Source organism: Typha latifolia, chromosome 6, assembly GCF_019914945.1.
Source record: "Typha latifolia isolate L0001 chromosome 6, TyphaL0001v2, whole genome shotgun sequence".
In the NCBI taxonomy this organism is placed as follows: Eukaryota; Viridiplantae; Streptophyta; class Magnoliopsida; order Poales; family Typhaceae; genus Typha; species Typha latifolia.
Genome location: NC_133091.1, coordinates 1,349,876 through 1,376,486, shown reverse-complemented (window position 1 = coordinate 1,376,486; position 26,611 = coordinate 1,349,876). Strand labels below are relative to the sequence as shown.

Below are 26,611 nucleotides of genomic sequence, written 5' to 3'. Positions count from 1 at the left end.
GTGCTTGAGATTATCAACTTCTTTTTTTTGTAATTTTCAAAGTTACAAAAGATAAGGAGTGAAATAATAATAAACCTAAAGTTCAGGGTGTTATCTATAAATTTTCATAGAAAACTTCATTTGTTGGACTCGATCCGAGATGTAGCCCGACCCGTTAAAGCTGGTACTAGTGGGCCGGGCCTAAAGGGCCGGGCTTGTCGTCACGATCTTAGTGTCGTCCATCGGACGGCTAGGATGAGCTCTCCTTATCGCATCTCGACCTATAAATACTCCTCCATCTAGTCGCATCACTAACCAAAACCCTAACCGAGGCGAAGAAGCCGCCTTCATCCTCTGAGCACTCTATCTACGATCATGGTACCCAATCCCTAACACTAGATCTCTTATACTTTCTTGTTGGATCGACGATTTGATATCTTTCCTTCTTCTCTGCAGACCTTCAAGCGCAGGAATGGCGGCCGAAACAAGCACGGCCGTGGCCACGTCAACTTTATTCGCTGCTCCAACTGCGGAAAATGCTGCCCCAAGGTAGTTCCTCTATCTCTTTTTCCATACTCGCAACCTGCGGTTTGATATTCGGTTCTCTATATCGAGTGAAGGATAAGGCCATTAAGAGGTTTCTTGTGAGGAATATCGTGGAGCAAGCTGCGGTCAGGGATGTGCAGGAGGCGTGTGTTTGTGATGGTACGAGTTTTTCTTTCTCGATCTTTAGTGATTTGTAAGGTTTCTGTTGTGAATTTGTTTGCTTTTGATCTTATTGGGAACAAAAATTGAAATACTTTTTTCGTAGGGTACACTCTTCCGAAGCTTTATGCTAAGATGCAATACTGTGTTTCTTGTGCTATCCACTCTCACGTTGTAAGAGTGCGATCTCGGGTGGCAAGGAGGAATCGCGAGCCACCTCAGCGTTTCAGACGCCGGGTATAGTCTTTGCACTTGTATTTGTTGGCTGTTATCTTTTTATTCCTTTTAAATAATTAATTTATTATCGTTGTTATATGTATTGGTACTCATTAGTGGGCCATTAATCTGCCTGGGATTTTATTTCTCTTTTATTCTGAACTTTTATTAATTGAAATTGACGGTCTCTTGATAAAGTAGTTTAATTGATGAAATAATTGACTGGTTGAGAATGTAGTACGACGTGAAGTTTCTTTTTTCCTTTTTTCTTGTTTATTGCATCCGTGAATTCAGATTATTCAAGAAAAATAGTTCTTCTGGTGTGCACACTTTCTACCATGATGTTGTGTCTAGGGCATCTGCAAAGAGCATATATTAGAGATTATGATGTGAGTCACTACATTTAGGGAAATAATGGTTGTTGATAGGTTTTGCACTATAAAATTATGTTTCCTGTAATTGTGGTGTCATGAACTTATTACTAACTTTATTTTTGGTCTGTCGCTTTTGCAAGGCGTTACATTCATTGGGAATTTCCTTTATAATGGATGTGTCAACAAAAGCGTAAATTTATGCGTTGTGCATTGTAGGACTATAAATTTGATGAATGCTGCTGTTGTAGTTGTTCATTCCCTGCTGGCACATAAATTTTGTTGCTTCCATTTATTCATGATATTTTTTTTGTATTTTCCACTTATTACGAACATCTTCTTTTAGCTGGAGGTGAATTTATACTTATTTTTGTTTTCCTTAATGAGTTAATTCTTCAAGTATCACACTGCAGAAGTGTGGAGGGGCCATTGTAGGCTTATAATGTATTAGTTTATTATTTTGTCTTTTTTTTGGTTTCTTGTAAACCCACTTATTTTGAAATATGTTAGCCTTGAGTCCAGCTTGATCTCTGCACATTGGCTGAGATCGCAGTTGTGTTCCGTTTGGAAAGTGGCACTGAACTAAATGAATTTCTAACCTAATTTAGAATTGTAGGCTTTGTTTTATGGTTTATTGGCTTATGATCTTTAATTACTGGGACTGTATGTTTGTCCCATTGGCTAACATATGGTACCTCTGGGATGAACCAGTCCCTGATATGCGACCATCATCTTCTTCACTTTGTGACTTTGTGAGCTAAGAAAACTCCACTTTTAGCTGATCATTAAAGATGGGACATTCCCAGACAAGAAAAGTTCTCCAAATTTTGTACACTTATTTTATAGAAGCTGGGGATTTATCTTATGCACATTGTAGTAAGTATTGGCTTACATATTCTGTTAGATTATGAAGAGATGTTAAGTTGCAGACATCTCCTTGAAGTTTAGTTTCTTATTTTGTAATAATTGTGCCCAAGATTCCTTTAGTTTTGATGCTTGCATTTTAACAATATTATATATGATTATAAGTATAATGATTTATTTTTCCCCATATTAGGGTGCAAAGATGTTTTAATCATTATAATATATGATTATGCTGTTGTAAAGGAAGAATCTTTTGTTTGTGATGCAGGATGATGTGCCAAGGCCTGGGCAGGCCCCTCGTCCAGCCGGAGGAGCTCCTGCAGCTCGCCCTTGATGTTTCTGTCCTTTAGCTTATCTGAAACTTTTTGCCTTTCAATTGAACTCTGGCTAGTGAACTCTAATAAGAGCTCTTAATCTATTTCTTTGGGAGTCTTTTTTGGTTTGAATTCTGTGATGCTTATTCAAAGACATATGTATCTCTTATACTTTCATCAATGTTCCTGATTTTGAGCAAGATACTATACAGTTTCTGATATTGCAAGCTTTGAGATCATATTGTCACGCAGTTGAGAATTATGCTGATTTAAACTTGTGCGTGATTGAAAAATCTATCAGATTTGGTAAAATAGGTTTTACTGTAGCTTTTCCAGTTTCAAGTAAAGGATTCTTTCGTTGTTTTGGGCTCCGAAATAGTTGTCAGCTTTTATTTGTTGATCGAATGCTGAGAAGTATAATCGAATTTGTTGGAGTAATGATACTCTTTCTAGTTATGAATTGAACTATCAAACTATGTAGTTTATTTTCTGTACGTTCATACATAAAAAGTTTTACTTTGCTCAAGATATATTAGAGAGAATTGGACGTTTCTAAGATGATCAATTCCTTCGAAATTGCTGAATAGTTCGAGTCATACGTTATATCTCCTCCCCTCTTACGCGTTGTATTTAATTCAACCTCAAAAGATCTCTTTGTCATCAGGCCTACAACTATCCCAAGTCCAATTTGACTGGTTCATGCAGGCTTACAAAACGTGGTGGTAGAATAAGTTTTATCTAAACCTCAATGAGACAAATCTTCCACATCCCAACTACCGTTCTCATTCTTAGTATAAAGAAAGCAAATTTAGACACCCCCTGAGCTGAAGCAAACCCTATGAGTATAGAGAGCAATTGTATTTATATAGATATTCTTTAATTAAGTTCGAGACCAAGCACTTAGACGTATATCAAGCACTAATCTGCCCTAATGAGGAAAAAGATATTGTTTAGATCCACTTAAATGCTCTAATTGGTTCATTCCCTCTATATACAACTCTTTATCTATGTTTTATGGTATGCACAAAGCTTAAGATCTAATTATTGTATTTATTGTACTTAATGTTTCATTAGGTATCACAATCTAAAATTAAAATAATGATTGAATCCAATCTGCTGGCTTGTAATAAAGAAACGGGCAAATCTGAAATTAATTCTCGAGTCCAATCTGATGTGGTTAGGTTAGAACGGTCCGTTTATCATTTTTTTTTGTTTGTAATAAAATAGAACAAAAGACAAACCCTTTTCCTTTCCCCTTTTCGCTGCATCTCCCCCAAATTCCCCGAGACGAAAGAGGAACCGTTGGGTTTTCTCTCCTCTTTTGGGGGTTTTTGAAGAAGACGAGAGACCAATCCCTAGAAATCTTCTAATCGCATCACAGGACCTGAAACCTCTGCTATCAAGCCGAAGCCCCAATTTCGTACGAAGAAAAGTCCCTCCTTTGCCGCTGTCTTGCGTTCTTCCGCCGACCAGATCGCAATTTGGCGCCGCGCCGCCTAGCCGATCATTTTGGATCAGGAAAGATGAGATCTTGGCTCTAAATCGTCGATTATTTGGTAGCGAGATGCTTCTTTTGCGGTTTTGAGTCTTGGGTCGGTTATTAAGTCCCCCTTTCACCTTGCCGGAGTCGAATTCTATAGGATGGGCGACCTCCAAACCTGGCCTTTGCACGTTAATGGTAATTTGGGAGATTCCAGTCCACCGCTATCGCAATCGCCTCGGCCGAATCCGGAGCCGTTGGATATAAAGATCGATGCTTGGCGGTTGGCGGAGCAAGCTACCAGAGAGCTAATACAACATATTCAACCCACAGTTGCCTCCGAGCGGAGCAGGAGGACCGTGATAGAGTATGTTCAGAGGCTGATCAGGGGGTATCTTGGCAGCGAGGTGATTCTTTTAGTTCATCTTCTTGTCTCAAAATAATATATTTTTTTCTTTGTGAAATCAGCTTAGTTTTGTATGGTTCCCACTCTAGCTAACAAATGGGATTTGTCTGTTGGGTGCTGTGATCTAACCGTGTTGTTTGTTTTATATTGCTCGTTAAGATTGTTTTTGCATGTCTTTTTGCTTGCTAGGTGGATCTTTCTGTGGTTCTTTCATGCATCCTTGCTTGCCGATCTTTTTACATCATCATCTTAGTTCTCAATTGCCATGCAATTCTTCTTGACCCTGAATATAGAAGGTTCCTGCATGACATTTTCTTAGCTGACTTCTGAAAAAATTATGTGATTTTTGTCCAAGTGTGGAGGAATCTCTGTCGTATCTGTTGGTGTTTCTTGCCCTTTGGTTTGAAATGTAATTTGCTTTTACTATCTCCATAAATTAGTTAGTTCAGCATTATGTGGTGACTATGTGGCATCATGATTCACATGCTGACTCATGTCTAGTCTGTGAGATTAAGTGTGTTTAGTAGCTAGAAGTTGGATTTTAAGTGATTAACTTCAATGAAGTGACTCTCTTCTTTTAAATAAGGAAGTCAATTTGAAGAAGTGAAGCTGTTTTTGGTAGGTTAAAAAGTCACTTTTTAAATTTATTTTCTACCACCAAATATCAAAAGTAAAGAAGTTTCTGAAAGTGACTATTTTCTTCCCTCAATTTCTAGCAACCAAACAACCTCTAATAGTAAGTACATTTGTTATGTTGAGTTTGTCGTCTTGAAGAACTGTCTCATATTCTTTTTTCAGCCTTTATTAGTCAAAGGGTTGCTTGTTTGCCTTCCATCTTGTCATCTGATTTATTTGCATTGAGTATCCATCTTATTATCTGAGCTTTTCATGCAAGGTACGCAATTGTTTTATTTTTGCAAACATAATTGTCTACTTATTTTTTATTTTCTTTTGTTCTTCTTTCTAAATCATACTGATATGCTTCTCACTGCGTAATGTTGTTGTTTGTGCAAATGGTTATCTTGTGTGACTTAAAGAGCAGCAATGCTTTTAAATCTTAAATCTTATCACAAAAAAAATTGATCCTTTCCCAATGCTACCAATTTAACAGATTTCTTCTTAACTTTTTGTATAAATGATTTTTTCATCTTGAATGACTGCTCCCAGCTGTCCTTATGTAGGTCCTGTACATTGTTATTGCATGCAAAGTTCAGATAGTTAGATAATTATCACTTTTGTGAGGAAGTTACTTTTAATACCTGGCTATCAGAACAATAATTACAATAATACTTCTATTCTTATATTCTAACTATATACTTGAGACGCACTAAGAAAGACAGATATACCATTGGCTTGATCTTTCCCTCAATAACTCGGTTGCAGTTCTGTGGATAGTTGACAGATACATTTCATGACCTGGCACCATTTTTGCTCTTTGACCTGACATTAATAGTTTGAATGCAACTGTTTGTTGAACTCCATTCATGCATTTTTTTTGTGCTAAACCTGCTGCTTGGGGTCTGCAATTCTACTAGTTATTCTGTGATGAATATTTATGCAATATGCGGAAGAGTTTTGGTTAAACAAATTCAATTCTGCTACTTTCCATCTTGGTCTTAGCTCATAGTCTGAATGTAATCAATGTATGTGATATTCCATCCTTCTCTTGTACTTTATAAAAATGTCAGTCTTGATTGTTCCACAAAATTTTCTGCAGGTATTTCCATTTGGATCAGTTCCATTGAAGACCTATCTTCCTGATGGAGATATTGACCTGACTGCATTTGGTATCCAAAATTCTGAAGATTCTTTGGCAAATGATGTACATGCTGTTCTTGAATTAGAAGAACACAACAAAGATTCTGAGTTTGAAGTGAAAGATGTGCAGTACATTCATGCTGAGGTTCTCATTCTCCTGGATTTCCCTTTATTTTGGTTAATAAGAGGTTGTCAAAATACTTGTAAAATTTATTCTTGTCTTGGTTAACCTTGTTTGATCTGCACTCTAGCTAAGCATCATTTTCCTGGTAACATTATGCTTGAGTTGGTGGGTAGCTGATTGACCTGTCTTTCACTCATTAGATGGACCTGAAGCACTTTGAGCTTTTGGTGCTCATCCGGTTATTTTTTTGTGTATCTTTCACTAATTGTGCTGACCTCGAAGAAGATGGAAGATGTACTATCTAAATGGTATTCTAGTAAAAGTCAAAACACTCCTTGGATATGACATTATGTTCACTAACCAACTTAGATTCTGTTCCATCTATGTTATCAAGCAAACAACATATTGAAAAACTAGAATCAATTTATATAACCATCCATAGGCACATATGTACAATTGGAAAGAAACAGAAATAGTTATGTCCTATCCAATCATCTACATATCTTCATGCTAATTGTACATTATCATCTTCAATATGACAATATTAATGCTTTATTTCTTCTCATTGATCTTTGAATTAGTTTTCATTGTAATTTCAGTAAATCATGGCGATTTGGACAAAGTACTTCTTATCTCTTTTCTTACTTTCTTGTAGTTATGCTCATAATATCTGGACATGATGTGCTCTATCCTGATAGATTCTCATGGCAGGTTAAACTTGTCAAATGCCTTGTTCAAAATATTGTTGTAGATATCTCTTTTAATCAGATTGGCGGACTCTGTACCCTTTGCTTTCTCGAACAGGTAATTTGACAAAAAATTCCTCTTCCTATATTGACTATTGTCTGTTTTTCCTCAAAACACACGATCATCACCTTTTAAGATACTATGACAAAAGCACAAAGCATTTTTGGTTTATGTTTCTTTTTTCAAGGCCCTTGCCAAACAGGTTACATTCTATTGCTGCCTTCAGGTTGATCAACTCATTGGAAAGGACCATCTCTTCAAGCGCAGCATAATGTTGATAAAAGCTTGGTGTTATTATGAAAGCCGTATTCTTGGTGCTCATCATGGTTTAATTTCTACATATGCGTTGGAAACTTTAGTATTGTACATCTTCCACATCTTCCATAAATCTTTGGACGGTCCTTTGGTGGTGAGTGTTCTAAGGGATGTTAGAATCACTACTTTTGAACCTCAAATTTCTTTACTGTGAAAAAATGGTTATTTGGTTCACATTCATAAATGTTAAGACAACAGCTGCCTTTTGTAGGTTCTTTATAGATTCCTGGACTATTACAGCAAATTTGACTGGGAAAATTACTGTGTCAGTTTATATGGTCCGGTTGCTCTTTCTTCTTTACCTGAACTAGTGGGTAAGTGGGCTTACATATAGTTGCACGAACTAGAATTGGAAAGTTGGTGACCTTTTTCTTGCTTCACAGCTGAGCCACCAGAAACTCCGGGAAATGATTTGCTTCTCTCAAACGAGTTTCTAAGAAGATGTGTGGATAGGTTCTCTGTTCCCCTAAGGGGATTTGAGCACCACTCCCGGATATTCCCTCAAAAGCATCTAAACATAGTTGATCCACTGAAACAAAACAACAATCTTGGGCGCAGTGTCAGTAAAGGTCAGTATATTTCCTTTAGCTTTTCAGGTTGTGAGCAGGACCCTAGTACCATTTGTGATAAATGGTTTGGTTTCAACCCATCACTGACTAATCAAACCTGAATTCTGGTAGGGTTTGGGTTGAAATTCTAAATTATGTTTGAAATTTTGAATAGGATTGAGTAGTTCAATATGATCTCATTTTGTGTTATGTTCATTGAAACAAAATTCAAACCTGACCACAATCTGCAATTTCCACATGATTGATCCAGCTTGAACACAATTGGACTTGCTATGCATATCATAAGAATTTGTATTTATATATATGCTTTGAGTGCCATCGACATGGTCCCTTGCTGCCAGATTGCTAATGGTATGTTCAAATTTTGGGAAAGTACCATGCCGACACCAAGGTACATGGGTATGATTTGGCCTGCATGGTTATGCTACGCTGTGTCGATGCTGCAGTATTGTGCCAAGTGGCAGCCTTTGCTGCCTGACACGTAAATTGATGATGTTTAAGCTGACATACATAGTTGACCTGGCGTGTACTCAATCCAACCCTTTATTCCTTTTTGGGTTGGTCTAGAGTGGCAAGTGCTCAACTATCTATAGTTGGGTGAGTTTAAAGTTCTGATATGTTATAGTTGGGTTGAATACTAGTTCTTCAACTTGATGGGTGAGTTTAAAGTTGGATGATGTTGCAGTCCTCATTCCATCACTTCATCTTCTGGAAGTTACTTTCCATGTTCTGACTTATTTCACTTACAGGTAACTTTTTCCGTATACGTAGTGCCTTCATATTTGGCGCCCGAAAGCTTGGGCAGATACTTCTACTACCTGCTGAAAGTATTGGGGATGAAGTCAGTATGTTCTTCAGAAACACATTGGAGAGACATGGAAGTGGAGAAAGACCAGATGTGCAAGATACTCAACCTGGTGGCTTAGACAGTACAGCAGTCGATCAAAACAACATCAGTCTTATTTCATCAGATTTGAATTTTGAAGCAGGCAAGAAAGACAAGTTGAATATAGCTTCACCGACCAATTATTCCTCTGGAGTTTTGTGTGAGCAGTTCAATGATATCAGCATTTCGACTTCACAGAAAGATTGTGGAATCTCAGAGAAATTTGAAGGAGATTCCTCTAGTGAACATATGAATGCAAGTTGGCGTCCGTCGACCCAATTAGAACCTAATGGTATGATCGAAGGGATTGCATTATCAGGTAAACGGTTGACTGTTGATGACAGTGATCTTGCCACCAGCAGAGGCCCTCACTCAAAAACTGATGAAGAAACTTCTACTGCTTCACCGTCGACTAGTGAAACAGGTTGTTCACCAAATGGAAAAGCTTACTATGCTCCCCATCTTTTTTTCCTTCCAGAGAATGGTGCTAAGAATGAAGTAGCAAATCATATCAATCCATCAAATAGTGGCACAACAAGCAAGGTGTACTCCAGCAGTATTATACCATTTGATGACGAACATAGCTATGAAACTGAGTCATCAGGAAGTCCTAAACCATGGTCTTGGAACAGCGGTATCACTTCCACTGCAGGCTCCTGTGATGGGCCAACAACATTAAGTTGGAATGCTTCTCCATCAGAGGATCCACATCGTGCAGACTGTTCAACAGCAAGAAAAGAGATAAATGGAAATGGAGGTGCCAAAGTCACCAATTTATCAGATCTTACAGGAGACTATGAAATCCATTTTAGGAATCTTTTATATGCTCAAGGGTGCCAAGATTACATCATGGGCCCAATTTTGCTTCCATTTCAACGACCAACCCATGCCCAGTACCGCAACAAACACTCATGGAATGGCCTTCATCGGCCGAATATGTACACATATCCAGGTTCAAATGGAGTGATCCCTGGACCACCTTTTTCACCTGGCTGTTACTTGGTAAACCACCCAATTTTATCTGGTGCTTACAGCACAGAAGATATTCCAAAACCAAGGGGAACAGGCACATACTTTCCAAACACGGTACGTTATGCGAAAGATTATACTTGGGTCTGCTTATTGAGGTCAATAAGGTAGAGGTTCTACTGGTTCTATTTGATTAGATGTCAAGTCTGCTGTTAGTTGTCTGTGTTGGATTATTCCAGTATCATTGTCCAAACTGGGTCCTACTACAAATTGATTCAGCATTTGTGATCTGTGCCTAAACCATTGACCCAGTCTTTGATCGGAAGTGTTTCCTTCTCAGATCTGATTGCCTTATGTATTTTAATCTATTTTTTATTCTGACAATTAGGTTTTAGAGGATAAACTCACATATGTCTGTTGGCACAGTCTGTTGTTGTTAGATTCTAACCTTCTCAAGTGATCTCTGTGGATTTTGTAGAATGTAAGATCATATAGGGAGAGACTATCCCCTGGAAGAGGAAAGAAGTCACCTGCAAATCCAATGGCAAAACCTCATAAGAATAGCCGAGCAGAAGTACCTTCGGACACAATCTCTGCAGAGGAAGCCATTCATGAACCAGCAATGCATTCACAGATTCCCAATGGAAGCAACCGTGGAAGACCTAATCCGGCAGAGATAGCACAGTCTCCTCGGCCTGCCATGAGGGGGATTTCCCATGGCAATGGTGTTGTATATCCACAAGAGAACAAACTGGAATTTGGCTCCTTTGGTCCTGTTCCAGTAGTCACTTTGCCAGATGTTAGCAACAGGTTGGATTCTGCGAGTCCTCGTAGTCATAGCCCTAGCTCTATGAACCCTATGCAAAAACCTGGCATGAGCTCCAACCGGGAAAGGTAAATATTTTCTCACAGGAATGACAAGGGCAAATGATTCAATTTTTTTTAGGCTGATAAGTTCATACTAGTTAAAGATGCCATATGCATACAATCTGCTCTACTGAAAGCTCTTGTTGTGGCATATAGGAGATAATCTTGGAAGTATCCGCAATATTAATTTTATTTTTAGAAATTCAGATGCTTTAAGGAATTATCCGATACATATTCGAAAGTATTAATCTGATGAGTATCATAGCCGATAAAAGTATAGAAGTATCCGTGTTTCGTAGATCTTAAGAATATCAAATATGATGTGCAGTTTAGACAATTGAAACATGATTGTGCTTTCAACTCATTGTCTGATCACAGATTAGCTCTATTATGAAGTAAAGCAGCCCTATCGTATCATACACATTAGCATATATCGATAATCTACTTTGTGTTCAGAGGCACTAAATGTCTTAATGATTTGTGATTCTTCTTACTTTTATTGATCATTACGATAGTCTTGGAGTTTCATAATATGAATTTGCAGGACCATCCAACCATACCGTCTCAAAGATGTAGGCGATTTCCCACCTCTAACCGGCTGAACGCAGTGGGAGGATTTTCATACTTACAGAAGAAAGTAAACCACATATAGGAAGAAATTAGTGTGAGACAATGGTGCTGACTAATTGGTGCATATTCTCTTGCAACGGTTCTCGTCAATTGTGGAGAGTGAATCTTAGAATGTTGTGGTTTACTACCAGCATGTACATTCCAATAATTTCCCTTTTGCCTTCTCCTGGTCAGGTAGGTGGTTTGCTGAATCCTTTCCCCTTTCCAGCCCAATTTTCACTTCTTCAGGCAGTGCTAGATACTCAAAAGTTTGTCTTTGTTTTGTCATAATAGATGTGATACTCATCAGGAAATTAGGGCTGTTTCATAGCTCATCATGTAATCTTGTTCAGGTGAGTTGTTCTGGTTAATCTAAAGGGCTGGTAATCCTCTCAGTTCTTATTGACAGGAGAAAATGTGGGTTTTTTTTCTAACTTTTGTACAATAGGAGAAATCTAGCAAATGGGTAGTTCTGATTGTGTTTATTCATAGTTCTTTTGTGCTTGTGTGCAAGTGCATACAATGAAATGCAACATCCGCACACGCGGGCAGTATTAAATCAGGATTTTGAATTGTTGGCTAATGTACTCATTAGATACGAACTCTTAACAAGGTTTTTATTATTATTACTATTTTTCTGATGATAAGCTAATGTACTATTTGTTCTCACTTTCTTGTTCATCTTGGTAAGTTTCCTCGTCTAGGTTTAAAAAAATTTGATCTTTTTGTACTCAGAATTGGCATAGAGAAAGGAAGGTGGTTAGTTATCCCAGTGAAATGTCACTTTATAATCGATAGGGAGATCTTGGTCTTTGTATCTAACTTTCTACATATTATCCTTGAATCCAGTAATGATTGAAAAAAAAAATAAAATATATATATATATATATATATATAACGCAAATATGCATGAAAAAGAAATGGGTGCATTCTTTCTTCCATTTGTCAAATTACAGTAGAATAAATTTTAAAGAAGTACTAGATAATAAATTTACTTATAATCATATTAGATTTATTGGGCATAAAACTGTTTCGATTTTTTTTTTTAAAAAGGAATTGAAAGATTAATTATTAAATCTTTTATAATTATTTAGAATTCCCTAATAAAGATGATTGCAATTAGAAATAATAGAATGTCTAATACGTGGAATTCTATAATGATTTATTTTGTTGGCTTCTAAATGCCAGTAGTAGCCGTGGTAACCCAAGGTACAATCGCCTCCAGTTGCATTAAGAAACTATTTCCTCAATAAGTACTTCTAATTATTCAATATTCTCCAGACTCCATAAAATAATAGCAATAATGGTAATAATATATTATTAATGGATGCATATATTATCAGGTCAAGTTTGGGATAACCAGACTCCATAGAATAATAGCACTAATGGTAGTAATATAATATATTTATATTATTAATGGATGCATATATTATCGTCTCAAGTTTGGGATAACCTCATTAAGTGGACTCACATTAAATAGTAGCAACACCGATGGTTGAAAAATTGATCCATAGATATAAATTCATACTATCTCTAGATTTTGGACATTATTTTGAACAATAATAGCTAATCTATAAGTGATCCAGATCTGAATCCTGACAAGTACTTAAAAGTATTCCACCAAAGTATAATTTAAGTACTCCTCTTCTGCACTTGCATCACATTATTGAGCTCAAATAGATTGATGTCGATATAGTTTGCATTTTATATCAACAAGATGGATAATTGGGAATCTAGAGGAGAAAAAAAGTAGTAGTAGATGATAGTGAGACCTTTTTTTTTTTCTCTATAATTTTTAGTTTGATGTATTTGTATAGAAATATTTTATTAGAGCGTCATATAAAAATTATAGAAAAGAAAGTCGAATTGAGAATAACTAGGATAAAATCACTTAAATACATAGTGTTATTTATAAATTCCCCTTCAGAAAGTAACACCTTTCACTTAATCTTTTGTTAACATAAGAGCCAGGTGATAGATGGAGATTGAAATGCATGAGAGACACCTTGTCTTTGAAATGAGACTCCCTAAGTTATCATACACTAAATCCAAAAGTAGAATAGATTAAAAATAAAATAATTTATGTTACATATACTAAGGTAAAAAGTTAGAATTGAGCAAAAATCATGCGGATTAATCCTTCACTATCGGACTTTTTTCTTTTTTTTCCCACACCTAGAATGGTGGGCCCCAAAAGCCTCCATTATTGGTGAGATTTGGGTCCCACATTCGACATCAAACTATTTTATCTCGGTGACAATAATTACAAAGTGAGACAGGGTCAAGTTATATGCAGCGAAGGGTTTTAGTTTAATCCATGTCAAACTTAATTTGAGTAATGTTTCAGAAAGAACTTAGCCATTTAAGAATATAAATCTCTAAATTATAACGTTACGTTAGCTTATTAATGAATATAATATAGTATGCCTACGAATAATATGAATGATGAATGATTCTGTGAGTACTTTTCTCCTTCCCACATGATTTGCTCTACAGATAATGGCTAGAAGAGAGGATGGAAAACAATTCTTCACACTTATCCTAGTCAAGTTGACATCTGGAGGAGGAACCATTTATTATTTAGTGGAGGGATCTTTTTCAAAGGAAAATGCCTGTCAATCATGATGCATATATAGCCTTTTTCCAGCAACTCTGCAAGGAATGGAGGAAAAACTCATTGTTGCTTCTGTGCACCAAAAGATCTACTATTTGCACAGTAGAGAATACAAATATTGTGAGGTTGTGGAGATCCCAAGTATACATCCGATGACTTTGATTTATGTAAAGAAAGAAGATATAAGAAATTTATAAGTTCTTATCAACAATCGAATATACTCGATCGATATATTAGCATGCACATATCTGATCTGACCCTCTCGATCGCAATTCGTCTCGAATATTTAGTAAAGTTATCAAGAAACAATTAGCGAAATATTGTAATAGATTTAAAATGCAGCGAAATTCAAATTGTGTATCACTTGCTTTTATACTGTGCTAGCTCCATAGTTTTTCTAAAAGTTAGGTTTGGTTGACAAAAGAATAGTAAATTTTAGTCTATATGTTGATCTTATGAAAATAGTGCATTGACGAAAGTTTACAGTGGCATACATTGGGATAACCATATTAATTTTGTGGGACAAAACAAGGACAAAAAGTATTTAACAAAGTGATTCACATTGCGAAGTCAATGTATTAAAAAATAATTAAAAAAAAGAGTTGAAGAATTTAATATCAATACTTGAGTTCACCAAATCCAACATGCATGTTGACCAAGCCATAAAGTTTGCCCTAATTTGGAATCTTCCGTTTGGTGGTCACAAACGCCGTTTATAAATCCATTGGTTTCTTTTGTGCATTTGCGCCCTTCTAAAATCTCTTATTTACACACACACACACATACCCCCTTCAAACATTTGGGTTTAACATATACCTCTTAAATATGACTAACTGTTAAATTTTTATCGAGATTACTGTTCTTCTTTATATATTTATTTTTGGTAAATGTACATATAGATTATGAAGCTTTTAACGTAAAATTAATTACGCTAAAACTCCCTAAAGTATTATTGATTTTCACATGCACACCGGATTATCTTTTTAATTTTTTTGGTATACATTAATATTCTAAACTATATAAAAAAATATCTGTTACTTTATAATACTAATGGAAAAATATAAAATAATAATAATTTGCTCAATTATTATCTCTTTCTTTCCCTGAAGTAAACATAAAATAGTGATCTAAAATTGATCAGCCGATATTCACATGATTTTTTTAACAAATAATTCAACGGATAACCAAGTGAACGAGCATTTCATAGGCTTTTTATAATATTAAATTCATTTTATTCTCGTATAAATATGCCCAAAATAACTTTATATTTTTATACTTTATAAAATCTCAAATTAATTTCTATACTTATAATTAAAATAATATTTTTAGTTTTTTCGTTAAACTTAACTAAATGATGCTAAATGATTAAAATATTTCTACCATGTTTGTTTAAAAACAAATAGGTTGAGGTAGTGCAACTAAATTATTAAAATAATTATAATATTCAGTTAAATTTAACAGAAAAACTAATAGTTTTAATTTAGTCGTAGTATAAAGACTGATTTAAAACTTAAGTACATAGATAAAATAATTTTGAGTATAAGTACTAGGGGTCAAATGCATTTAACCTTTTTTTTAATAACTGTATTTTTTTTAATAAAAAAACAAAGGATTTAACGTGGAAATAATAAACCCCACCCCTCTCTAAATCCAGGTCGGTATTTGACCCAAATCCTTCCCATTCCTAGTGGCGACAAACCCGTTAAACACGTGGGCCCCAACCCCGAAGTGCCGTCTCCTACTCTCTCACTAACTCTAATGCCACGTCCACACAAACCTCTCGCTTTCTCTCTCTCTTCCCTCCCCCACCTCTGCCCTCCCCCCCCCCCCCCATCTCTTTAAACAAATACAACCCTCCACTATCTCCAAACCTTTCTCTCCTCCGTCTCCTCTCCTCTTCTCTCTTCTCTCCTCTCTCCTCTCCTCCTCTACTTCTCTCCTCCTCTCTCTCTTATTAGCTTTTTGCTCTTATTATTCCACAAATGGTGCTTTCAAATTGGAGCCGTAGATTCTTCAAGTTCCAGAAAGTTATTCCCATAATATCCTTTACGTGACAGGGCCAAAAAGTCCTAGCTAGCTAGCTAGCTAGAGAATTCGATCACTCAACTCGATCGCATAAAAACCGTCCTTGTGCCTGTTAACGTCAATGATTGGGAGGTGCTTCGACTCCTCACGTGCCGAGGCAGTGGTTGACATGGCTTGGATCCTGCTACGGATCGACTACTCCAGGCTCTTCTGGCTCCTCTTCGGCGTCTTCTCCTACGAGAACCACGAAGGGAAGCCACGGATCTAGCCATTATTCTCTTCTTCTTCTTCGTCTTCTTCTTCTTCTTCTTCTTCTTCTTCGTTCATTTACTACTGGTGCAACAAAGCAAAGCTCGAGTTAATTAGCAGGCATGTTAGAGCCGCGACGGCGGGCCGGGAAGGCCATCGACGGCAATGGATACGCCGAGACCGATCCCACCGGGCGGTATGGTCGCGTAAGTTTATTCACTTTTAGTCCTTGTTGTTGTCCTTGGAATAATATTTAGCAAGTTCTTATTATAGTGAATTATTGCATTAGATTTAACTATAATATTACACAATTTATTTAAAGTAATTAATTGGATTATTGGTGGGCAGTAGGTAAGGAGGTGCATGCATACGCGATCTCACTTATTTTATACCATCAAGCGTTGAGTTTTCTTTTTTATATAGTATCGATGAAATTATTACAGGTGTTAGAGTTGGTCGATGTACCAATGAGATGTACCTTTTGTTCTATATATCTAAAGTAATTAATTGATACTGTTCTATAGGGAGAAATATATTTTTGATTTAGTTGTTCAAGGCTAGATTAATTTCTTTTAAATTTAAGAATAGGATAAAATAAACCAAATTTTGAATCTTGAAATGCTATCATGATTTGTAGAGCCAATGCTAGCTAGTGGTAGTGAAATACTTCTCTTTCCTTTTCATGTCAATAACGATTGATAAGGGATGATATATGATTTTCCATGAAAGGTCTCCTTCAAGGGGCGTCTCATAGTGGGCATCTTGTTGGTGCACTGAATTCGATAGAATGGGACACTTTGGTATTAAGATTTTTAAGAGGTTAACCCAAATTACATTAAAAACTTTTCCGTGGTAGGTAATTTAGAAAAAATATATTAAAAATTATTTTGATTTTGTTAAAAGAACATGTCGACATTCAAAAATTTTGTTTCTCTTGTGAGCATTGCTGATTCTTTTCTAACTTATTCTTACAGTTTGATGAAGTACTAGGAAAGGGAGCCATGAAAACAGTGTATCCTTATGCAAACAATATTATATTAGCTCTTATATATATACAACAAAACATAATTTAATTATGAGAACAGAGCATCCTTAACTTAGGATTCACAGCTTCAGAGCATTTGATGAGGTTAATGGGATTGAGGTGGCCTGGAACCAGGCTAAGCTCTGCGACGTGATGCGATCCCCTGACGCATTGCAACGCATGTACTCTGAGGTCCATCTCCTTAGCACACTTCACCATGAATCCATCATAAGGTTTCATACCTCTTGGATTGATGTGGCGAAGCGAACTTTCAACTTCATCACTGAGATGTTCACCTCTGGCACACTGAGAGAGTGAGTTCTCCAACTCAACTCTCCCTCTCTTGTTCTTTTCTACTATCTATGTTCACTCGATCAAAGAGATGGAATTAATGAATAATTCAGGTATCGACAAAGGTATCCAAGAGTTGACCTCAGAGCAGTGAAGAACTGGGCCTGCCAGATCCTGCATGGTCTTGTGTACCTGCATGGCCATGATCCTCCAGTGATACACAGGGATCTCAAATGTGACAACATCTTTGTCAATGGCCATCTCGGGCAGGTCAAGATCGGGGATCTCGGGCTCGCGGCGGTGCTCCGCGGTTCACAATCTGCTCACAGTGTGATAGGCAATCTATCCTTCGCTCTTAACATATATAGATTCTATAAGTTTCAAACTTCTGTTCTCTGTGAAGAATAGCCTTTTCGTTGCAGGAACACCTGAATTCATGGCTCCGGAGCTCTATGAAGAAGATTACAATGAGCTAGTGGATATATACTCCTTTGGCATGTGCATGCTTGAGATGCTTACTTCTGAGTACCCTTATAGCGAGTGCTCCAACCCTGCACAAATCTATAAGAAAGTCACTTCTGTAAGGCACTTTTAATAACTATGTCATGCTTGGCTATGTATCCTTTACCTTATATATGTGTCTCATAGTGTTTGAAGTGCTTTTGGTTGTATATATAGGGGAAGTTGCCGGATGCCTTCCACCGGATTCAAGATCCCGAGGCCCGGCGTTTCATTGGAAGGTGCTTGGAGACCGCGTCGAGTAGATCGTCGGCGAAGGATCTCCTACTTGATCCTTTCCTCTTATTAAATGACCATGGTGTTCCTATACCCAGTTTGCTGACCCACGCCGGTAAGTCCGTTGCCCGGCCGGAGATTAAGAGTAATACAGCGGCGCACTTGCTAGACGTCGGCGGGCCTAATTCTGCAGAGAGAACCGATATGAGGATCACTGGGAAGATGAATCCAGATGATGATACCATCTTCCTCAAAGTTCAAATTGCAGATAAAGAAGGTATGAAGCTTTGCATAGATTATACGAACTACAATTAAAGTCATACATTTGTTTGATACATGTTAATTTTTGATATCCAAAAACATTCGTTCTAATAATGTATCTCGATGTGATTTTAACGGATTAGGCCATGTGAGGAACATATATTTCCCATTTGACATTGTGAGCGATACGCCCATCGATGTGGCGAACGAGATGGTGAAGGAATTGGAGATAAACGATCGGGAGCCGTCGGAAATAGCGGAGATGATAGCCCAAGAGATCATGATGTTGGTGCCGGATTGGAACGAATTAGGTGAGAAGCATGATCATCATGAGTACACCTACGGAGATGATGAAGAGGATGGAAGCAACCATCCTTTTTACTATCCATCCTCTGCTACTTCCTCTCAAGGATCGTCTTTTGGAATAGGGCCCACGTATCCTCAGGGATTTTGCCAGCAGAGGACGCTAGAAGACTGGCTTCGAGGTATACCATTTTGAAAATTGCTTAAAAATTTCTAATGAAAAGATGTTGGAGATTAATGACTCTTTTCTTCAATCAAATCTTATGTACGTAGACGACTTCCTCCATGATGATGACGACATGAGCTCTACCCATTCTGGTAAATATTCTACTGTGAACTACTACTCATGCAACGAGCAGGAACACCAAAGAGAGGATACTACTCCAGCTGCAAGCAGCAGCCACAAGTCTACAAGGTTTTGCCCTGAAGAGAACCCAGCAGTACTGGATGCATCTCTTTCCAACAAGCTACGCAAGCACTGCAACATAGCAGCACAGGATCCCTCTCGTGCTCCGACTGGTGCCGGAGGCAAGCGGCCCGCCGACGGCCGCCGCATGATGAGGAACAAGTCGATGGTGGACTTTAGAAGCCAACTCCTGCACCGGGCCTTAGTGGAGGAGTTGAAGAAGAGGGTGTTTAAGACCGTCGGCGCCGTCGAGAGTATCGGATTCCAAGCGCCTTCCGATAGGTTTTCGCGCAATGCTTCGTCGTCATCATCGTCGCGTGGAGATGGTAGGAAGCTAAGGCAGGGATTTACGTGGGGTAGAAGTTAGAGATTTTTTTTCTTTTTATTTTTGGCCTTCTTCTTGTTTTTCCTCATGCAGTACTTATCTGCTAGGTTTTTTATGCCTAAATGGTGTTACTGGTTATATAGAAAGAGAAGCAGGTTGTTTGTGGATTGTATTGGTGTATAAATGTGCATATGTTCTAATTCACATTTCAATTAAGAGTCGTCTCAGTTGCAGTTAAAAGTATGCCTCAGCAATTGAAAACTAGTTCTAATAAATTCTATAACTTAATTTAGTTTTTGAAATGTTTTATTGTACGCCGATCCTCTGCAATTGAAAAATAATTAAGATTGATTTTTTTTTAAAAAATTAAGAATGCACCCACTCAATATGCCGATCTTCTGCAGTCCCTACTAGCCGAATTTATTGCGTTGCCAAGTCCTATGTAAGTAATTTCCTGCCACTAAGACTACAGAGAATCCGCTGCCTGACTCTTTTACCTCCTCCACCATTGGACGGTAGAGATGGATGGATCAAAATCCTACACCGGTACTTCCACTTCTCCATTCACTCTCCATACACGAAGCGTGGCACCCGAAAGCCAGCCTTCTTCACTGGACGATCGGATCCGATGACGGCTACGGCGAATCGACCGAGCCGCCGCTCCCGATCGAGAGCGCCGCCGCCGACGCCGATCAAGACGGCCAAGGGATTTCGATCTGCTGCCATCGACGACCGCGTCCTCGCTGAGTTCCTCGAGAGCTCGCTCCAGGTCCCCAACCTCCTTCTCCGGCGATCCTCCTCCTCGATCGGTGAGGAGATCGACTTCGCGGCACTCGTCGCGCGGGACGAGGCGGCGGTGCGGCGCCTTCTCGCAGCTGCGAACCAGGTCGGCGCGCTTCGGATCGGAGGAGGGGATTACTTGCCGATGGAGGAGTTGAGATCGGCGATCGAGGTTGGCGGCGGGGTTTTCGGGATACCGGAGGAGAGGAAGAGGGAGATGGGGAGGTGTTTTGGGAGGAGGGATGGGATATCGGAGCGGTTCTTTTGGTGTCGGATGGCGAGCTCCGAAACGCATCGGAGTTATCGGGTTCTTGAGGAGGCGCTGCCCGACACGTATCAGATCCTAAGGTGCGCTTCTCTTCTAGGACTGCTTAGCCACCGTGTAGACTCACGTGCACTATGATTTGACGTGCTTTGGTGCCTTGATCTTCGTAATTGATGATTAGTGCATTTTGGTTTTATTAAATCTAATAGTCTTGGTTTTTAAAGTACGTTTAAGAATTGCCCTTAGAAATAGAGTGATGCATGTAATATCCACCAAGTTAAAAAAAGCATGGCACTTAATCGTCTTAAAGAAAAAGACAGAAAAAAGATTGTTGCTTGTAGTTGCCAATTCTACTATAGTGTATAGCTTCACAAACAAAATGAAGAGGTGGTAAAATGCAATGTTGTATTGAGGGATTATTAGTATCTCATGTTTTTCTGTCATTTTGTAAATTTAACGAACTGAAATTTACATTGTTCTTGATTCAAAGCTTAACATATAATGGTGCATAAAGTTACTACCTTTTAACCCCAATTTTTAGCTATTGAACGAAATAGGATGAAGTGCCACCTTTCTCCCCATACAATTATAATAGGAGGCTAAACTCAATTTAAAACTTTCATGGTACCAGAGAAAACATGGAGAATATTGCAGTTAAAATGGAGACGGTTGCAGAATGTATTGCCACAATTCTCTCCAAGAATGTCAAGAAACAAAGTCATTCCATGCCATTCAACAAGGCCACTTCAATTCTGTGCTTGACAAAATACGATTCTGGTAACTTGCAAGGGAATCAGAGCAAGTTTGATGCTGCCGATACTCCTCAGTCTTATGCCTTGACCCTCCACCTCTCAGGATGTGATGAAGAATTCTGCCTTCGTACTCCAGAGTGCTCAACCTCTTTCAAGGTTTCTGCAGGCTCCACACTTGTAACAATCGGCAAACAATTCCAGGTTACTTGCTATCATTTTTTTCCTTTACTTGGTGGGCCTGCTGTACATCCTCATGTATCGTAAGGGCGCCCATAGTTTACAGCATTCAGGTTTGTCTTTCTTCAACCTTTTATGCATGCTTGGCAACTGTGATATCCAAAAACACTACAAATATGTTTTGATGATACTATGATTTGTAATCAAGCGCAAAAAATTGGTAGTTTTAGACTTCAACCAGGCCCAATTCCCTAAGTTGCAATCTAAGTCACACCACATTAATTCTTTCCCAGATCATAACATATTGCAATAAAGGTTACACAAGCTATTTGTTTACTTTTGTGGTTGATGGTCATGGTCTTGCTAGGTGATTGTGGTTGCATTGCCTCTTATAAGCTAGTTATCTACCTTGATCCAGGATTGGTCCAATGGTGAGCTGAAGAATGCAATGGGGGAAATGCTAATCAATATGGCTAGGAAATCAACTCCCCTTATAACTATGGAATTCTTTTATTCTACAGAATCTCTGTATCATGAGCTTGATAATGAGAAGAAGACCGTCTCTCTATTGTATCAGCTCTTAATAGTCGTGGTTCTCCTTACCTTCTACAGGATCTGGTTTGGATGACTAAAACACAATACGTGAAGTAGTGTGACTGCTATGATTTTTACAATGCTGAGATCTGGTTTGTGTGGTTCTGCTGGTCGAAGGACTTTTGTTTTGCGCATTGCTTCATGTCAAGAAGCACCCGGAGACTGACAAGATTTGAGTCTCTGATCCAGTATTACTTCTCCATTGACAAGTTTGAGCAGTTGTATCAAAAAATAAAATAATAATAATACAAGGCGCTTGAAGTGATCGTAGACCTGGTAGCTCGAAGGGTTTCAGGCTACCCGTTAGGATTGAAGGTATTTTATGAGGTTTGCTGCATTCTTCCATATACAGAGATCAAGGGATCGTGGAAGAATGTTTTGCATGCTTGGTTTTGGATTGAGTATGGTTTCACCCATGAAAGTGTTCTGTTTGGAAGTTTGTTCCCTTTGGAGATGCTTTGCCCTGTTGTACATTCATATAGATTGTTCATCAAGCAGGTACCTGTATGTCAAGGTTTGTAACTAAAATGTGGTTTTGTAGTTAAAAGTATTTTCTTTTTTACGTCATTCCATTTTATATGGAGAAAATGGAATGCAGAAGTAAATTTCTCTACCTGGTTTTGGCTCGGACATCCTTGCACTCATTGATCTAGTGTGGCTTCCATATTACGATTTTATCTAGAAAACTATAACGAGTATTTCAGTTGGTAAAAACATGGACTGACTCAGCCCAACTCATTCTTTGATACTTGTTGATCATGACTCGATTAGATTTCTCAATGTTAAACTATCAGTTGGTGACATGATAAGCAAACTAGATGTTGAAGTCTGCACAAACATGACCCTTTATGCTGCATCAGTTGATTGACCAAATCAAAACAAATAGGAGTACAATAGGGGATCGTATATTTATAGATATTCCAGAAAGATCAAATCAGCACACTATAGCTGATAAGTTTGCAGGGTGCAAAGCAAAATTATAACGAAATGACTCCTCTCGCAAATATGATGTCAAACAAGTATCTCTGGTCAAGCTTTCGTCCTTAGTGCCTGTTAGATTTGGCCCACCAATGATCCCCTTCTCTTCTCGCTCCTTCGATTTGATTCATATCAAGAAGTAGACTTGGAAGCCAATGGCACAAAACATTCAGATGATTTTAAATATAAATTATTTTCAGCTTCTCTTAAAAAGAAAATAAAAAAAGATTACAAAGAGAAGATCAACACAAATTCCTAGGCGAGCTCTAAACCTCCATAAAGTAGACATTCCACCAAACAAACCTTCCACTTAAGTGTGGTCCTTCTGTGAAACTCTCATCTCCACAACCTCGACAAAGGACTTTTCTACAATCGATATATATATATATATATATATTACTTGGGTTTGCCAAATGTTATAAAAAAAACTCCCTAATTACCCTATCGTAGGAAATTCCAGTATAGTGAATAAGTACAGTTAGGGTGGATAACTTCACAAACCACCACATGCAAATATACGTTTAAATCTCTAGAAAGGAATCCTATACTTAGTAGACTAGTCTTTTGCTTCTCTTTTGGACTGTTGGGAGTCACCTCAATGTTTTCTTAATCAAAGCAATCATAGGCGTAGAGCCTTCCAACCAATCAATAACAATACAGAAAAGTTGGCTTTGAGTGTACATGCACTACAAACTATATCAAGCTCCATGATTTGGCAACTTTGCTCTGACCTACTCAGCTACTAGTGTCCCTCAACTACGTATATAGATAAAGCTCCCTTCATTTTATGTGCTCTCTCATCCACAATTCTCTGCATACATTTGATAACTCTGATTACACTTATATAAAATTTTACTAGGTATACTCAATTTACTCTCTGCGTACAAAAAGATCAAAGCTGAACGTACGTAAAACCTTACACAAAGGTGGGGAGGGTGTTAGGTCAAGCGAATTCATTGTTAGACACTTTTGTTGTTGATTGCCTTGATGCTGTCGTTGACTCCATCGCACAAAGTAAAACCAATGGGCTAAGGAGGCCAGGAGGGAGGGGCAATCTGTGGAACGTTAATAAGTTTGTATGTATATGTGGTCCTATTATATATATATACCCTTTCAGACCTCCTGAGGTCGAAGATGAGCATATAACTTTAGAACCATTTTGCAATGCCGTCCTTATCGATCACCATGTTCCTAATGAAGTAGTTTTGGACCCCCCCCTCGTCTCTTGTTGCCTTTTGAGAGTTGTTCAACTGTCGATGTTAAGTTTAATCGAGTTTAGAGAGGATAACAGTTGATGGGTCGTCACGCATCACCACCCAAAAAAAATCGAGTTTGTTCTTCTTCATTTCGGGAATCCGAGAAAAAGACTTGCACATGTAGGGTTGTAGGACCACCACCTTTTTTTTTAACTCGATAGTACAGTAAAAATTTTTCGTCATATAAACATGATATTAAATACTTAAGTTGAATTTTTAAAAAAAAAATAATACTATTAGTTGAGCATTATCACATCATTAACTTGGAGAAGATAATTATTAAGAAACAATAAGATCCCGTCTTGTAAGGAATTGATGGCTCATAAGTGTATTACAGAAGGAAGGAAAAATAAAATAATAATAATATAAGGTTGCATTATTAAGTTGTTATTTTTCATATAATATATAACTTAAAATGGCCTAATAAGACGAAGATGAGGCGATACTTTCATAAATCTCATAAACAAGTGGGGGAGAGAGTAACGCTTGGATATTATTCTTTAAAGATAGGCCTCGAGTATCGTGCAAAGGGACGAGTTCATGTCTCCTGAGGTGATTTGGAAAAGAAAGAAAGAAAGAAAGAAAGAAAGAAAATTTAAAAAGAAAAAAAAAATTTGGTTGAAAGAAAATAAAAATAAAAAATAGTACGTGGAGTTGCTCACGTGCAGTCCTAGCCGTCCAATCCTTGCATGGGTCTGCATGCCAAACAAATTACTCAAATAATACAACTTACAAACTTATTAATTTGTTTGACTAAAATTATATTGATTAAAACTCCTAAATGTCTTTATTTTATGCTGTCTGGAACTATTAAGAAAAAAAAAAAATTAAAGCATTGGTGTGGGCCCACGTAGTTAAAACTAATAGAGAGGAAGTTGGGGTCGTGGGGGGCCCGATCTTGGTACGCGTTCCAAATTTGACTTGAGATAATATGAAACCGAGCCACGCAAACTTCGCCGACACTGCTCTCGTCTCTTTCTTTCCGACCTCGTAAATCCATCCCCAGCTTTTATATCCCCCAGATCCTTAGTTTGGTTGATTATATTCTTCTATCTAACTAAAGACACATAATACATTAGATCAATTTATTTATCTCTATTATTACTCACCACTTTACCGTATAAATATTTATCAAATGCCTCAAAAACACGATGCTTTTACTACTCTTGAATAAATTCTTTTTTCACGTTAAGATAAAATAATTGGAGAAGTAGATTTGTATTTTAATTTTTATTTAAAAAAATATATTCTCTATTTGTTAGCATGAAAAGTAAAATTGCGAGACTAGAATATAGAGATTTGGGAAGGGAATAAAGAGAAGAAAAATAATCTCTTTTCTTTTCTTTAAAATTAATATGGGTTCTTCATTGTGTTACTTCTTTACAGGTCATGATTTTGTAATCTCTTCTTGTCGAGATTTTTTATTTTCCTTTGATTAAAACTTGTCTAGGAAAGTTAGGGCATTGATTTTGCTTCCCATCTATCAATCTTTCACATCCGAATCCACTTTGGAGCGAGCACAAAGAGGTGGATCCATAGCTCCCACGTTTGATAATCTAATTTTTTTTTTTAAAAAAAATTTGGACTTATTACGTGGCTTGGACGAGAATTATTGTACATTTAAACTTTTCTTTTGAGTTCTTCGTCCAAAGTTAAGAGTGACAGCCATGTTACAACTTGCTTAAACTACTAATGTCCTTCCTAAACATCAATCATGAGAGCAATCCTCACAGGGGAAAACATAGTAGGGAACTATTAAGATGGGGTAATCACTTCTTGGCACTTGTACTCAAGTTGCATATTAGCTCTCTAGTACAAGAACAGGAACCTATTTAGATCTTCTGTTTAACAAAATTGAACTTTATATTATCAGAATACTTTTGATAATGGAAGCAGAGGACTAGTATAACACCCCACTTGCAATTCTTGATATCTGAGAGGCTCTGGAAGAGAGAAGCGCTTTCCTTTGCTTCTTTGAAGACTGGGTTTTTTTTTTTTTAATCTGATATGATGGGTCATGTCTTTTACAGGGTGCAGGTGGAATTAAAACTAAGCCTTCTTTGTTTATCTATCCAGTAGCTGCTCTTATGATTTGATGTCTCAAAGCCATGCCCTGATTAAATAATGTTAGGACTGGAGATGAACAATTAAGAGGCCAGGGGGAATACTAAATGCTCATGGGTATAGCTCAAGGTATTTACTATTTACACAGTGCCTTAGATTCCATGCAGATCTCAGTACTTCCGCCTACTGTTATCTGGTCTGAATCTGGAACCCCTCTCCTTATACTTCTGTTACCAATTTACTGACTCTGGCTTCTAATTTCTAATAAACTTCTTGTTTATTTATCTTTTACCTACTACTTTGCCCTGTTGGTGTTGTTAATCTTGACTAGGG

General features: G+C 37.6%; 4 protein-coding genes and 1 non-coding gene across 10 annotated transcripts; all 5 read left to right on the top strand.

The window, feature by feature from the left end:
• Positions 1-285: 285 nt before the first annotated feature.
• LOC140790645 (small ribosomal subunit protein eS26x) lies at positions 286-2,649 on the top strand. Its single transcript, XM_073140807.1, has 5 exons — positions 286-357; positions 436-528; positions 600-684; positions 791-921; positions 2,404-2,649. Exons 1-5 carry the CDS (start codon positions 355-357, stop codon positions 2,467-2,469), a joined length of 378 nt encoding a protein of 125 aa, XP_072996908.1. The 5' UTR covers positions 286-354; the 3' UTR covers positions 2,470-2,649.
• Positions 1,963-2,073, top strand: LOC140791591 (small nucleolar RNA snoR99). Its single transcript, XR_012109599.1, has one exon. It is a non-coding gene; the product is annotated as a small nucleolar RNA snoR99 (small nucleolar RNA).
• A 1,075-nt stretch (positions 2,650-3,724) lies between the features above and the next one.
• Positions 3,725-11,811, top strand: LOC140790862 (uncharacterized). 2 transcript variants are annotated; one of them, XR_012109461.1, is made up of 10 exons: positions 3,725-4,336; positions 6,053-6,238; positions 6,929-7,021; positions 7,191-7,373; positions 7,491-7,593; positions 7,663-7,848; positions 8,598-9,820; positions 10,182-10,597; positions 11,115-11,374; positions 11,474-11,811. XR_012109461.1 is itself a non-coding variant. In XM_073141160.1 (9 exons), the coding sequence occupies exons 1-9, from the start codon at positions 4,091-4,093 to the stop codon at positions 11,170-11,172; spliced, it is 2,694 nt and encodes an 897-aa protein (XP_072997261.1). In that variant the 5' UTR covers positions 3,725-4,090; the 3' UTR covers positions 11,173-11,811. The 2 variants fall into 2 exon arrangements, 1 of the variants encoding a protein (XP_072997261.1); XM_073141160.1 differs by having other exon boundaries at positions 11,115-11,811.
• Positions 11,812-15,644: 3,833 nt separating this feature from the next.
• Positions 15,645-19,652, top strand: LOC140790756 (probable serine/threonine-protein kinase WNK5). 2 transcript variants are annotated; one of them, XM_073140988.1, is made up of 8 exons: positions 15,645-16,263; positions 17,042-17,079; positions 17,178-17,405; positions 17,496-17,719; positions 17,805-17,962; positions 18,061-18,394; positions 18,522-18,863; positions 18,955-19,652. In XM_073140988.1, exons 2-8 carry the CDS (start codon positions 17,069-17,071, stop codon positions 19,452-19,454), a joined length of 1,797 nt encoding a protein of 598 aa, XP_072997089.1. In that variant the 5' UTR covers positions 15,645-16,263; positions 17,042-17,068; the 3' UTR covers positions 19,455-19,652. The 2 variants fall into 2 exon arrangements, with proteins under 2 accessions (XP_072997089.1, XP_072997088.1); XM_073140987.1 differs by having other exon boundaries at positions 15,645-16,273.
• A 61-nt stretch (positions 19,653-19,713) lies between these two features.
• Positions 19,714-22,610, top strand: LOC140790757 (uncharacterized). Of its 4 annotated transcripts, XM_073140990.1 has the most exons (4): positions 19,714-20,540; positions 21,089-21,234; positions 21,313-21,410; positions 21,805-22,610. In XM_073140990.1, exons 1-4 carry the CDS (start codon positions 20,041-20,043, stop codon positions 22,012-22,014), a joined length of 954 nt encoding a protein of 317 aa, XP_072997091.1. In that variant the 5' UTR covers positions 19,714-20,040; the 3' UTR covers positions 22,015-22,610. The 4 variants fall into 4 exon arrangements, with proteins under 4 accessions (XP_072997091.1, XP_072997090.1, XP_072997093.1 ...); XM_073140989.1 differs by having other exon boundaries at positions 21,089-21,410; XM_073140992.1 differs by having other exon boundaries at positions 21,089-21,499; positions 21,999-22,610.
• Positions 22,611-26,611: the final 4,001 nt, after the last annotated feature.

What these genes read in the sequence shown, in the direction of transcription:
- LOC140790645 (XM_073140807.1), top strand. An exon ending in GCGGAAAATGCTGCCCCAAG is followed by an intron (nt 529 to 599) that starts GTAGTTCCTCTA and finishes TATCGAGTGAAG; the next exon opens with GATAAGGCCATTAAGAGGTT. An exon ending in CTCAGCGTTTCAGACGCCGG is followed by an intron (nt 922 to 2,403) that starts GTATAGTCTTTG and finishes TTTGTGATGCAG; the next exon opens with GATGATGTGCCAAGGCCTGG.
- LOC140790756 (XM_073140987.1), top strand. Translation starts at nt 16,190, where the DNA reads ATGTTAGAGCCGCGACGGCGGGCCGGGAAGGCCATCGACGGCAATGGA. An exon ending in CCACCGGGCGGTATGGTCGC is followed by an intron (nt 16,274 to 17,041) that starts GTAAGTTTATTC and finishes TTATTCTTACAG; the next exon opens with TTTGATGAAGTACTAGGAAA. An exon ending in GCTAGAAGACTGGCTTCGAG is followed by an intron (nt 18,864 to 18,954) that starts GTATACCATTTT and finishes TTATGTACGTAG; the next exon opens with ACGACTTCCTCCATGATGAT.
- LOC140790757 (XM_073140989.1), top strand. Translation starts at nt 20,041, where the DNA reads ATGACGGCTACGGCGAATCGACCGAGCCGCCGCTCCCGATCGAGAGCG. An exon ending in GACACGTATCAGATCCTAAG is followed by an intron (nt 20,541 to 21,088) that starts GTGCGCTTCTCT and finishes TCATGGTACCAG; the next exon opens with AGAAAACATGGAGAATATTG. An exon ending in CAATCGGCAAACAATTCCAG is followed by an intron (nt 21,411 to 21,804) that starts GTTACTTGCTAT and finishes ACCTTGATCCAG; the next exon opens with GATTGGTCCAATGGTGAGCT.
- LOC140790862 (XM_073141160.1), top strand. Translation starts at nt 4,091, where the DNA reads ATGGGCGACCTCCAAACCTGGCCTTTGCACGTTAATGGTAATTTGGGA. An exon ending in GGGGGTATCTTGGCAGCGAG is followed by an intron (nt 4,337 to 6,052) that starts GTGATTCTTTTA and finishes AATTTTCTGCAG; the next exon opens with GTATTTCCATTTGGATCAGT. An exon ending in GCACATACTTTCCAAACACG is followed by an intron (nt 9,821 to 10,181) that starts GTACGTTATGCG and finishes TGGATTTTGTAG; the next exon opens with AATGTAAGATCATATAGGGA.